The following is a 13,854-nucleotide window of genomic DNA, read 5'->3' on the forward strand; positions in this document are numbered from 1 at the left end:
ACCCCAGGTTGTGTCTCCTATCTTGCAAAGCAATATTGCAAGTAATAAAATGTTCTTTTGTTGCTTACGTTGTGAGATTTCTTGGTGTTACAATATTCAAGGAGTTAATTTTTTTTTCCTCTATAAAAGGAGAATTAAATTGTGATCTTAGCTTTGTGCACCTTCAAAAGTTCTCATTAATATTTTTTTGTGAATTTTCAAATTAGTCGCTAAGTAATCAGACCAGTCTTTTTACTATACGTAGAATATTATGAATTTTTTACAAACATGTCTAACTAAAAAAGTCAGACTAAAAAAAAAACTTTTAATCTTAAAATTCATCAATCTTTAACTCATCTATGCACTAACACATATCATAATGCGCTAAACTCAACAACATAACTAATTATCAAAATTTTGATAATTTAATTCAAAGACCATGAGGGGTGCATCATTCCGCAAATCGGCTAAAGATCAAACTTCTAACCATATATTTACACATATTATATGCTAATAACTATGGCCACTATGTTAATAATGTCCTTTTTTTTTTTGTATTAATAATGTCCATTTTTAAATTATGAGGTTTGATAGATTCAAGCAGATATACTAGTAACTAGTGAAATGAAGACGAGTGAAAATAACATTTCTCCCAAAAACAATCAACGAGCTTTTTTAGGCTAGACTGTAGACTAAAACCTCACAAATCACAACCTTAAGTTTTAATAGAAATAAACGGTTAATCACACAAACACACGCACACACACACATATATATTCATGCTAAATAGTGTTCCGATGATTTAAAATTTGGGCACGAGATAAGTAAAATCTGATAAAATATTGATCGAAAAATCAGCTTGTGAAAGTATACATAGAGTGTGGAGTAACTTCGTCAAAAAAAATATATTACTCGAGTTTCTTTTTAGAATATAAAGGGGTGCGAATAGAAACTCCAAAAAAGAGAGAGTATAAATAGGATTGTGGACTTACATTGGAGCCCAATGACAAGACCCAAAGGAAGAAGAAATTCAGTTGAATTTAGTAATCTGTAGTTCTGTACTCTCTCTCTTTTTTTCAATTCGCGTTCTGCCTTATCATCACTGAACAACACTATCACCGGTTCACTCTCTCAATTCTCAAACCAAAACTCAATTCTACATTCATGCATTCATGTTACAGTTACAGTTACAGTTACAGTTACAACTACATTCCGTTCAAATTAAACCGTTTAACTCCCCGAACCGTACCGGTTCGAGCAACAGTTACTTCATCGGAAAAGCGGTCCAGAAAGAAGAAACCGGCGAAAGATGACGAACGTTCGCTCGAGAACAGTCTCCGGTTCAGTTTCATGGAGGAACTCATGAACCGAGCTAAGAACCGTGACTCAACCGGTGTTTCTCAAATTATGTATGATATGATTGCCGCTGGTTTGAATCCCGGTCCAAGATCGTTTCACGGTTTGGTAGTTTCGTATGCTCTTAACGGTGATGAACAAGCCGCGGTAATTCTCATTTCACTAAATTGACCGGTTCTTGTGAATTGAATTGTACTAAGGGAATGTTTGGATTGACTTTGTTTTGAATTGTTTTAGCTTATTTAATGACATAAGCACTTGTGAAACTCTGTGGAGAACTGATGAAAACAGCTCATGATATATGCCTAAAGCTTACTCTCTTTTCGATCTTAAATATAAGCAGAAATGGAAATGTATTTAGTTCAAATTTGAGCTAAATATGTTTGGACTTTTGCTTATATTTAAGGCCAGAACAGTATTTTCATAAGCTCTATATTATAGGATAATCTGTGAAAATGACTTATAGTTTATATAAAATAATTTAAATTTATTTTTTCCTTTGTTATAGAAATAACTTATACATAAGTAAGCACGTAGTATATGGTAAGTGCTTATGCCATTAGCGCTTAATTAGTTTGCTCATCCGAATAGGGACTAACGGACTATTTGGATTGACTTATTTGAGCTTATCCGCTGACATAAGCACTTGTGAGACTGTTTGGATGATCTAATAAAAAAAACTTATGACATGTTCATAAGTTGTTTTCAACTTATTTCTATTAGCTCTCTAGAATAGCTTGCGAAAATAACTTATAGCCAATATAAAAACAGTTCCATTTTGTTTTTATTATAGAAATAGCTTATACCGAAACACCTATAGGATAAACACTTATGCTATAAGCGCTCAATTATGTTCTTTATCAAAACAATGCCTAATTATTGATGTGTAAATATTACGCAGATGGATTCGCTGAGGAGAGAGTTAGGTGCAGGGCTTCGGCCGATTCATGAAACTTTCGTTACATTGGTAAGATTGTTTGGGTCTAAAGGCCATGCTACTAAAGGTTTAGAGATACTCGGAGCTATGGAAAAGCTAAATTATGATATTCGTCATGCTTGGCTAATTCTTATTGGTATTATTTTGATTATTGTGTTATTTATTCCGCTGTCAATTGGTGATGGTTTATTTATTTGTTTGAAGTTAGTGACTGATTTATGATATGTTTGTTTGCCTTGGTTTGGGGTGATGTAGAGGAACTTGTTCGGAATAAGCATTTGGAAGATGCAAACAAAGTGTTCTTGAAGGGCTCTAAGGGGGGCCTCAGGGCTACTGATGAAGTTTATGATCTTCTAATTGTGGAAGACTGCAAAGCGGGAGACCATTCTAATGCTTTAGAAATTTCCTATGAGATGGAAGCTGCTGGACGAATGGCAACAACGTTCCATTTTAATTGCCTCCTCTCTGTGCAGGTTAACTTTCCCAATCTATTTTTTGTGCAACTCTAAGGGTCAGTTACATATCATATTGAAAATGGTGGTAACAAAAAATATATTAGGTGATTTTTCTTACCATTTTCAGCTCATATTTTTTTTTTATAGATAATAAAATTGCCATATTGTTTTTCACATTGTATATTGTCTCAGAATTATCAAATATAATGGTGAAAATAAGATCAAAGGTTTTTTTTACAGTTATTCATTTATTAGTTGTTAGTTGTTTATTTATTACCATGAAAATGGGGCTGTACACATTTAGTAAACATTTATGTCATTCAATAAATTTTCTCTGTACACAACTCATGTGTTGCAGCCGTACATCATTATCTTGATGAATTCTATATTGCAAACACCAACCACATATCCTTGCTTCCTGGATTGTGGTTCTCTTTGTGACTGTAAAATCTGTTAAGGTTACTGATATAGAATATGATGTAATGTAATGTCACTTCACTTTTACATGTTTCAGCCTTTATGGTGAACAATGCTGAGTGTTTCAAGTTTTCAAATTTCAATTAGCTGTGGAAAAACAAATTATGAGCATGTTTGGTCTTGACCTGGCTGTTTGCGTTATGTTTTATTTTTAATATTGCTTCCTTCAAATTAAATAGGCTACCTGCGGAATACCTGAAATAGCCTTTACAACATTTGAGAACATGGAATATGGAGAAGGTTTGCATTCCACGTCTGTATTTCTTATTGCTGGTGAAACAGTTCTTTTTCAATTCCAATTTTCTTTTTCTTTTTTTCATTTCTTTAATTGTGTGTGAAGATTGTTCGGGTTACGGGTGCTCTTTTCTATATTGATATAGCTTATTTCTCCACTTTGAAATATCTGAGGTGAATTATCTTCAATTCATTACGCTACAGATTATATGAAGCCTGATACAGAAACATACAATTGGGTCATTCAAGCGTATACTAGAGCTGATTCTTACGACAGGTTAGTCTGTTGCGTGTGCATGGTCGACAACATGCAAAAGGCAACATTATTGCATGATAGTCTTTGTTCTTTAATAGTTTAGAATTGTTCCTCGGTATGCGCTCTCAATAATGATAAGAATTATATTCCTCAATTTGCACTTGTTAAATAAACTATTTTGGGATCTTCATAATGTTTCTTTTTATTTTTTGATATCTCCAGAGTTCACATTAGGAGTTTGTTTCTGACTCCTATCACCTGTCATATTTTAATAGTTGAGGCAGTGTTGTCAATCCCGAAAAATAGCAATTTGTTCAAGTTATACTATGTTGCAGTGCTATAGCCCTGATATAGCCGCTATTTGACAGCACTTTGTGCTAAATCGCGTTTCACATAAAATAATGGTTTGTTAAAATTCTGGTTGACTATAGCACTGCTGTTTCACAACACTGCATTGAGGTCCCCCATTGGATTTTTTAAATTGAATATTTCTTGGATTGAATTGGATTCGTTATTATGTGATCCAATCAAATTTATCTCCATGTGTCTTATAGAATGCAAGATGTTGCTGAGTTGCTTGGCATGATGGTTGAAGATCATAAGCGCATACAGCCAAATGTGAAGACCCATGCGTAAGACACATTATTTATATTTTTCTTTTACAACCCTGACCATTTTAGCATATTGAATGTCAAATAATCTGAATTCATTAGTATATATAATTTGAACTTTTTATTGGCTGTATTCATTAGTATTTGTAGCTGAATTCTTTAAAAATATTAGAAGTTATAATGAGCTGAAGTTTGCATCAAGACCCATCACAAAACAACAGATTTCAAAGAAGAAGCTTTAATATGTGAGTCTGTGTATAAAGAAGGAACATTGTCTAAGAGGGAATATAAACCTGGGGAAGGGTCCCAAACCACACAAGGTATAAAACTTAAAAGATATCAGCAATGATGCTGTAAAGTATGACAAAGCTGTCTACATATTAGACTTGAGATTTCCCTTAAAACAACAATAGGTGAAGCATGGATAGAAGCCATAAATATGAACCTTAAGCCCAACAACTGTATGGGATAAGAGACTACTTGAAAATGTGGGCATTCCTCTCCAACTAAACATTCCAGAGGGTAATCGCACAAAGACTGCACACCACCAGTCTGCCACTAAGACTATTTGGCAAAATAGCGGACAAACTTATACCTAAAATGCTAGTTGGTTAAATATAAAGTGTTTGACCAAACTAACTATTGAACTAGCTGATAAATATAAATTGATAAAAAAATGATAGGTTTATTCAATATTTAATATAAATTCTATTTTTATATACTTTTTCAATTTTAATACATTAATTTACTTCAAATTAGTTATTTATATTAAAAATTAGAATATTAGGTTTTTTTAATTATTATTTTAAAATATATTTTATGGAAAGTTGAGCTACTTTCACTTTTTGTGTTAAAAAGTTTTGCTAAAAATAAAGAAACATGCAATACATCATAATTTATGTGAGAATGTTGGCTGTGGAAGAGTGTTACGGGTTAGAATTTTTTGTTTTATTTGAATTCAGAAGCCCTGTGGTGTCCTGCTTTAATATATCAATTTTAGTGATACTCCTTTCTAAGAGGAGTTTACTTTGTACCAGTTATTAAGTAACCCTGTGGGGTTTCTGTAGGTTGTTAGTTGAGTGTTTTACCAAGTACTGTGTAGTACGAGAAGCTATCAGGCATTTCCGAGCACTTAAAAACTTCGAAGGGGGTACACAAGTTCTACATAATGAAGGGAACTATGGAGATCCTCTTTCTTTGTACCTTCGGGCATTGTGTCGGGAAGGTATGCTTATACTGGTTATTTATTTTCAGTATTGTCTTTCTTAGAGTTGTTGTCTCTATTGTTAAAGAATTTAATATTTCATTTAATATTCTGTACAAAATGTTATTGGATCTTAGGCATGCATTCTATAGGATCTAAAATACCTTCAGCTGAAAGAATTATTTTCAGGGTATTTCTTAGTACTTGAAGGGTAATATCATCTTGTGTAGAAGGTTTGCTTCCACAACATATGATCATTTCCTTGAGAAGCTATTTTCTTACATTTTGTTGCTCTTGTGGTGAGATAAATAACTTACGTTACTAAGGATAATAATCATGGTAAATGTAATTGTCTGTGGAGTTCAATATGTAGTGTCTTAAATTTTTTATACATATTTACAACAAAAATTGTCGGGGAATGCACTTTGACTCAACCTGATATACAATGTTTTACTACAGGAAGGATTACTGACATGCTTGAAGCTTTAGAAGCTATGGACAAAGATAACATGCAAATCCCCTCGCGGGCAATGATCTTGAGCAGAAAATACCGGACATTAGTGAGCTCATGGATTGAACCTTTACAAGAGGAGGCTGGACTTGGTTATGAGATTGATTATATTGCCAGGTATTGTTTCTATTTCAGCAAATAGTAGCTATTTTGTATTTGGTATATTATTATTATTATTATTATTATTATTATTATTATTATTATTATTATTATTATTATTATTATTATTATTATTATTTTATTGATTATATGGTCCAAGTTATTTATTTTATTTATGTTTGCACATATTTTTATTGCTTATTCTTGGCCAGGGCACTAAACCCCAATTTGAAATTATTATAATGAAATGACTTGTCCTTTTTAGTTTTGATCCAGGTTTCATCTCAACTGTTGTTTTCACTGTCCAAGAGTAGTGTCACTAATGTTGCTACCTAATGACTGTTATTTTACCTTTTGATGGTAAATTGTGTTTCTATAGCTTTCACATTTGTGTGCAGGCCAATCTGGCCACTAGGGCTCAGTGTTATACCATAAAACTGTGAATCGCTGTAGTATCCAATATTGGAGTATTGGCAAAATAGGCCGACCAAAATCCATCTGAAGAAACTCCTGAAATGTTTCTAGCTAGAAAACTTTCAAGCCTTTTCATTTTGGTTTCCTTTCTTTCTATATAATTCAGGCACATGCTAGCGCTGATCTAGTATATTATTTTAGTTAATGGGCTTATTTAGCCAGTACATATTATTATATTGATTTGTGTTTGTTGATATTTTGATTGTAAATTTGCTATTTATTGAAACAGATATGTTGAAGAAGGTGGCCTTACTGGAGAGCGCAAACGGTGGGTGCCTCGAGGTGGTAAAACACCTCTAGATCCTGATGTTGAAGGATTTATATTTTCAAACCCAATTGAAACCTCCTTCAAACAAAGATGCCTTGAGGAGAGGAAGTTGTACCATAGGAAGCTTCTGAAGAAGTTGCAGTATGAAGGAATTGTAGCTTTAGGTGATGGTGTATCTGAATCTGATTATGTTAGAGTGCTCGAGTGGCTAAAGAAAATCATAAAGGGGCCTGAACAGAATGCTTTAAAACCTAAGGCTGCTAGTAAAATGCTTGTGAATGAATTGAAGGAAGAACTAGAAGCACAAGGTTTGCCTACTGATGGAAACAGAAGTGTTCTTTACCAGCGTGTTCAGAAAGCACGGAGAATAAATCAATCGCGTGGTCGGCCGCTTTGGGTTCCTCCCATTGAAGAGGAGGAAGAAGAGGTTGATTCTTTATCTGTTGTGCTTGAATGTCATTTTCTTTTGTCTTCCATCTTGATCTTTAATATATAATGCCTAAACTTAAATATGGTTCATGTTGCAGGTGGATGAAGAGCTGGATGCGTTGATTTCACGCATAAAGCTGGAGGAAGGAAATACAGAGTATTGGAAACGTCGCTTCTTAGGAGAAGGTTTAAATGCATTGGTTGAAGGTAAATCAGAGTCCCCTGATGTTCAAGATTATATTGATGTTGGAGAGGATGATGCAAAAGAGGCTGTAGATGATGATGATGATGATGATGATGATGATGAGGAGGAGGAGGAGGAGGAGGAAGTAGAACAGGCAGAAGAGGAAGTTGAAGAACCAGTAGTAAGCCAAGATGTAGAGAAGATAAAGGAAAAGGAAAAGGAAGTTGAAGGGGAAAAGTCCCTTCAAATGATTGGAATCCAGTTGTTGAAAGATTCTGACCAACCCCCTACCACTTCTAAAAGGTTTAGAAGGAGAAGAACATATGAGGTATGATAATTCATTGGTGTCTTCTTTTCATTTGCATATATACTCTGGTTGGTTGGGGGTTGAGGTTCTGCAATCTGTTTTTTCGACCTTCAGGGATCATACATGAGAGGCTGAATCTGTTTTGGACCTTGAGCTTGAATTTAATATTGCATTCTTTTATTCTTTGTTGCAGTGTTACATTTTGAATACTTTGATGTTGTTTGACAATCTAACGTTGTTTTCTGTCAGGATGATGTCGACGATGATTGGTTTCCTTTGGATATATTTGAGGCATTTAAGGAAATGAGGAATCGAGGATTTTTTGATGTGTCAGACATGTATACCTTAGCAGATGCTTGGGGATGGACATGGGAGAGAGAACTGAAGAACAAACAGCCTCATAGATGGTCACAGGAATGGGAAGTCGAGCTGGCAATCAAAGTTATGCAGAAGGCAAGTAACTAAACCTGGACTTTTTTTTTTTATTGCAAGCTTTATTCTTGTTGAATTAGTAAGATTGCCTTGGTTTCTAAATTCTAATAAGCATATATCAGAATTGCTGCATCTTCATGGGGACAAAATGAAAACTATTGTTTATAACTCTCCCCTTGAGAGTAGATCCAAAATGGTGTTGAATAATGGCATTAAATATTGAATTTTGACAGTGAAAATTATCTTGTATTCATGATCAGCATACACATAAATCGAACATTTATTTTCATACAGATTACAAATATTCAGTCTGATTGATACCAGAATAAAATTTATACTCCTTGGTAGGACTGTTCATGGTTCGGTTTATTAGGAAAACTGAACCGAACCGAACTGAACCATACATACAGTTCGAAAAAACCGAACTGAACTGCTAATATATTAGCCCAAACCGAACCGAACCGGTGTTACAGTTCGGTTAACCGGTTTTTTTGTTTCCAAACCGAACCGAACCGAAATAAAGAAAAATTTAACTGAATGGTTGGTTGAGCGATGAGATAGAGAATGAACATGGTGAGGAGAATATCCCAAATTTTAGGATTGAGCAACAGAAAAATCTCCTTCAAATCTCTAGATCTACATCTTTCATTGTCGTGTAAGTCATTCACTGATATTCTAAGCTTTTGTTTAGAACTGAAACGATTAATCAAGAGAGAAGTAGGAAAGAAATTAATTGAAAAAATTGGGAATAGGAAAAAAGAAAAGAAAAAAGAAGCTAAAATTGGTTTAGAATTGAAAGGTTTGAAGAATGGAGTAATGGTTTGGTGTATGTGAGAGAGAAGCTAAAAAGTTACCGTAAAAGCTAAAATTGGGAATAGGAAAAATTAATTGAAAAAATGTAGAAGAGTAAGGATTTTGACATTTGATTAACTGTTTGCAGCTTTCACAAATATCAAAATCTTGCAGAACCTATGAATATGATACAGCAATAAGGGTAACAGTTATTTTCCGTAAAAAAAAAAAAAAAAAAAAGAGCAGCAGTTCTTTGTAAGGTAGGGGGCAGTTCGGTTCAAACAGTTATGGTTCAGTTATTTGTGGTTTGGTTCGGTTAGTAAACTGTGAGTGAAATATAGGTTCGGTAGATAAGTTCGGTTAATTTCAGTACGGTTCGGTTCGGTTCAACGGTTATTTTGAACAGTCCTACTCCTTGGTATTTACTAGTAATATCTACGCTTGAACTTTGACGAAAATGTTTGAACATCTTAGGAATAGTAAGGTCATTTGGCGTCGGTTAGTTCTACTTGAGAACCTTTTAGGTTGCTTTAATGGATAAACAAATAAATTAGAGAACTTTATTTTATTTGTATGCATTTTTGTTCAGTAATCATCTTTCTTTTTCTCATACCATCTTTGGGGGAATATCATTCCATCGTTCTAGTGTCTTCTCTCTTTTTTACAAATATAGGTTTGTGGAAAATTCTGTACTTTGAGAGTTTGTGTGAAGTTGCTTATTCTGTAAACTTTTTAAAGTTTCAGTGTTATGCTTTTGATTTCTGAGTTTATTCATTCACTCAAAACTCTGAAATATCATAAAACTAAATGATTTTTTATGTAAACAAATTGTGAGGAAGATTCATTAAAGTATCACTACCATTTATGTATTGGTTAGTGGCATATATAGGTTATAGGATATCCATTATATTTGGTACGTCTTATATAGATGAAAACAATAACAATTTTTTTTTTGTAAACACGTTATTGCTTTACTCCAACCTTTGGACTGAGAGTAAAAAATTATATGATTTAACTTCAAACTCACTCAAATTTTGCTAATAATAACAGCTAAGCTCATGAATTAGTTAGTGTAATAGGAGCAGGTAATCAAAGATGACTTGAATATCGAGGCCTAACTCATCCTTACAAAACCGGCTTGTAAGGTGAGGATTGCCTCCTCTTTATAAACTCTTCTCAAGAATCCTATCTATCCGATGTGGGACTAAATCCCACCGAGTGTTGGCCGCTAACAAAAGATATGCTTGATATGCTTATAGTGGGGAGTGGGGACACTGATGTTGCTATAATCAAGTAAAGCAGTACCACAAAATACACCTTTGGAAAGATTGAACAATAAAGAAATAGTCAGAGCCGTAATTGTAAGTAGGTGTAAAGAACTAAGAGTTAGCAATGACATAATCATGAAGTATGGTGATAATGCAGCGGTTGTCATTTATCAAGATTCAAGAAGGAAATTCAAAAGGAACTTGAAAGTGTCTATAACAAAGTTTAAGTTTTCGCATTATCAGCTACTCTAGAAGGAATGATTTTATGCTGCTTCAAATATGAATTTATAAGTACTATAAGTGGTGATAATGTGACATTTATTTATGTTTTGCATTAAGTACAAAAAGGAAAAGACTGCATTTATTTATGTTTTGCAATATTCTTAAGTGGTGATAATGTCATATTGGTTTCCTGTTCAAGCATAGTGTAATATTAAATTCAATTTTGAAATTTGGCTTATAATATCAAATCATAGTTGAGATATATTCATAATTTGGTTGTATTACTCAGGTCATAAAATTAGGAGGTACACCAACTATTGGAGATTGTGCCATGATCTTGCGTGCAGCTATAAGAGCACCTCTACCTTCAGCTTTCTTGACAATTTTGCAGACAACTCATAGTCTTGGTTATAAGTTTGGGAGGTAACTATTTTCTTTATATAACAAGACTAGTAGTTGGAGTTGTCACTGTTTTTGGCTTGATGTCTTTCTCTATTGCATTTCATACTATATATAATAGTATCGGTAATTACAGATGATTGCAATTTATAATAACAAATATTCTATTGTCTAATTTCTCTAAACTATTCTGGGAAAGTAAATAATTTACAATAAACGATGGGATCAGTTCCTAACTAACACCCCCCCCCCCCCCCCTCAAATTGATGCTGGTGGTCAAAGAGCATCAATTTGCTAACAAGAAACTGATGGCGTGGGCGCGGAACAACCTTGATAAGAAGATCTGCAACCTGAAACTGAGTACTGACGTGAGGAAGTGCTATAAGTCGGTCATCATAGGTGCCACGGATTGACTGACAATCGACTTCGATATGTCTGGTGCGCTCATGAAAGAAGGGATTTGCAACAATCTGGATGGCACTTATACTGTCGGCATAAAGAGATGTTGGCTTGGTTTGAGGAAATCCAAGTTCAGCCAAAAGACCACATAGCCAAATAATTTCAGAATGAGCAGCAGACATGGTGCGGTAGTCAGATTCCGCAGAGGATTTAGAGATCTTACTTGCTTCTTACTTTTCCATGTGATCAATGAAGAACCAAGAAACATGCACCAACCAGTGAGAGATTGACGAGTCTCAGGACACCTTGCCCAATCGGCATCACTATAAGAACTCAATTTAGGAGTTATTCCAATGGGAAGGAATAGATCACGATGAGAGGTTCCTTTCAAATAGTGAATTATACGACGAACCGCTGCCAGGTGAAGATGGCGAGGAGAATGCATGAACTGACTTGCTGAACAACAAAAGATATGTAGGGCGAGTAATAGTCAAGTAGTTAAGGCTACCCACAAGAGGAGTATCCACCAGATTAGCCGATTGGAGACCAGCCATAGAAATTATATTTGTAGCATACTTGTGTTGATAGAGGAAGATGCCCTTGGACGTAGAATGAACCTCAAGACCAAGAAAATAATGCAGGTTACCAAGATCTTTCCTATGAAATGAGGCATGTACTGTTGTTTAAGTCGTTGAATGGAAGCATGACCGTAACCAATAATAACCATATCATCAACATATAGAATAAGTAAAACAATACCTGCAGATATGTGCTATGAATAAATAGAGGGGAAGCATACTGACTCTAAGTAAAGTTGAACCCAAGTAGAGTGGAACAAAATTTCTCGTACCATGCTCTAAGTGCTTGTTTCAAACCGTCTAAGCAATGTTTAAGCTTTCACACACCTTTAGATGAAGAGAATAGGCCTTGAGGATGAGTCATATAAATACCTTTTGTCGGTCACCGTAAAGAAAAGCATTCTTCACATCCACTTGATGAAGAGACCACCCACTAGAAGCAACTATAGAGATTGTCGTTCGAACAATTATCATTTTCGCAACCAATGCAGATGTCTCATCATAATAAATTCCATATTGCTGCTTGTTTTCTGAGGCAATCTCATGATTTGCAACGATTGAGAGACCCATCAGAATTCAGTTTCATAGAATATACCCATTTGCAGCCTATGGATTTGACATTAGGAGGACAAGAGATAGTATCCCATGTAATTGGCTTCTAGCTCCAACTGAAAACATTTGGTCGCATTGTCTTGGTTGTAGATACGCTTCAAATAGTTCCACATTTCTTGAACTGTGGAAAAAGTTTGCAAATTATTAATCATATGAGGATCAATAGTACCGAGAATCCAAGTAATAATTGGAGCATCTTTGGTTTTCTACGCATCTAAATCAGCTTTCTCTATTGGTGTCTTAGAGATATCGTTCAAGTGACTCCATTACCCCTTTCCTTTGACATACATTTTGATTTGAAATTCCTAAGCAGGATAATTTTTACCGGTAAAATGTACACAAAAATTATCTTTCTCTTTAGTTTTCATGATGGCCCAAAAGAAACAACAATGAAATAATGTAAAGTGTTGTTATTGCAAATCTCCGAATCAACACCATGTGAGATTGCGAGTGGTTTTACTGTAGCAACTCGCAAAGCAAAAAATATCTCAAAAAATTGCAAATCACCGAACCACACAAATCAAGAGCACTAAACAAGAAAGATAAAAAGGAAACACCAACAGAACCAAGACTATGAACGTGAACAAAAAACACGAGCAAGACCAAGACTTGTGATTAAGACTTGCGACAGAACCAAAAACAATACCCACAAGAGCGAACAGAACCAAGATTCCAAGAACATGATAAATAAAATTTGAATCGTAACTAGATTGGTAGTCTGATACCATGTCACTGTATTTGGCTTGATGCCTTTCTCTATTGCATTCAACACTATATATAGTATTATAGGTGATTACAAATTATAGTGACAAATATTCTATTTTCTAATTTATCTAACCTATTCTAGGAAAGTAAATAATTTACAATAAAAGATACGATCAATTCTTAATTAATTGGAGTCTCTAAGACTGGAGACTTGGACACCCGGCTACGCAACCCAGCCAACAAAAAGCTTGATATCTTTGTTACTTTCTAGCTCATGGTTTCCCTTATTTCCCCTATGTTGCAGACCGCTATATGAAGAGGTTATCTCTCTCTGCCTTGATCTTGGGGAACTAGATGCAGCTGTTGCTGTTGTGGCAGACTTGGAGACCACGGGGATCACGGTTTCAGACCAGACTCTGGACAGGGTGATTTCTGGTAAATAGGGGATTGGCAGTGCTTCAAATGGTGGTGACATGGATGCAGAATTGTGATACTATACCTTCATGTTGTACTATTTTAAACGGGAAAAGGGAGTGGTAGTGGTTAATTGTCTTGTAATAATAATTATTTCATTGTTGTAATCTAGTTCAAATTTTGAGTAGAGCTGTTAATGTATAGCATCAAAACCTGAAAACTATCAAGTTTGTAGATTTGTCATGCTGCTTA

At 34.6% G+C, this 13,854-nt stretch overlaps 1 protein-coding gene across 1 annotated transcript; it reads left to right on the forward strand.

Annotated features, from left to right (window-relative positions):
• The first annotated feature begins 1,026 nt into the window (after positions 1-1,026).
• On the forward strand, positions 1,027-13,854 carry LOC123903187. The gene is made up of 13 exons (XM_045953107.1): positions 1,027-1,482; positions 2,237-2,408; positions 2,528-2,745; positions 3,384-3,444; positions 3,643-3,715; positions 4,249-4,326; positions 5,373-5,530; positions 5,969-6,137; positions 6,823-7,288; positions 7,389-7,802; positions 8,031-8,234; positions 10,785-10,918; positions 13,493-13,854. The coding sequence occupies exons 1-13, from the start codon at positions 1,144-1,146 to the stop codon at positions 13,629-13,631; spliced, it is 2,625 nt and encodes an 874-aa protein (XP_045809063.1). The 5' UTR covers positions 1,027-1,143; the 3' UTR covers positions 13,632-13,854.

This window comes from Trifolium pratense, linkage group LG1, assembly GCF_020283565.1.
Source record: "Trifolium pratense cultivar HEN17-A07 linkage group LG1, ARS_RC_1.1, whole genome shotgun sequence".
NCBI classification, from domain to species: domain Eukaryota; kingdom Viridiplantae; phylum Streptophyta; class Magnoliopsida; order Fabales; family Fabaceae; genus Trifolium; species Trifolium pratense.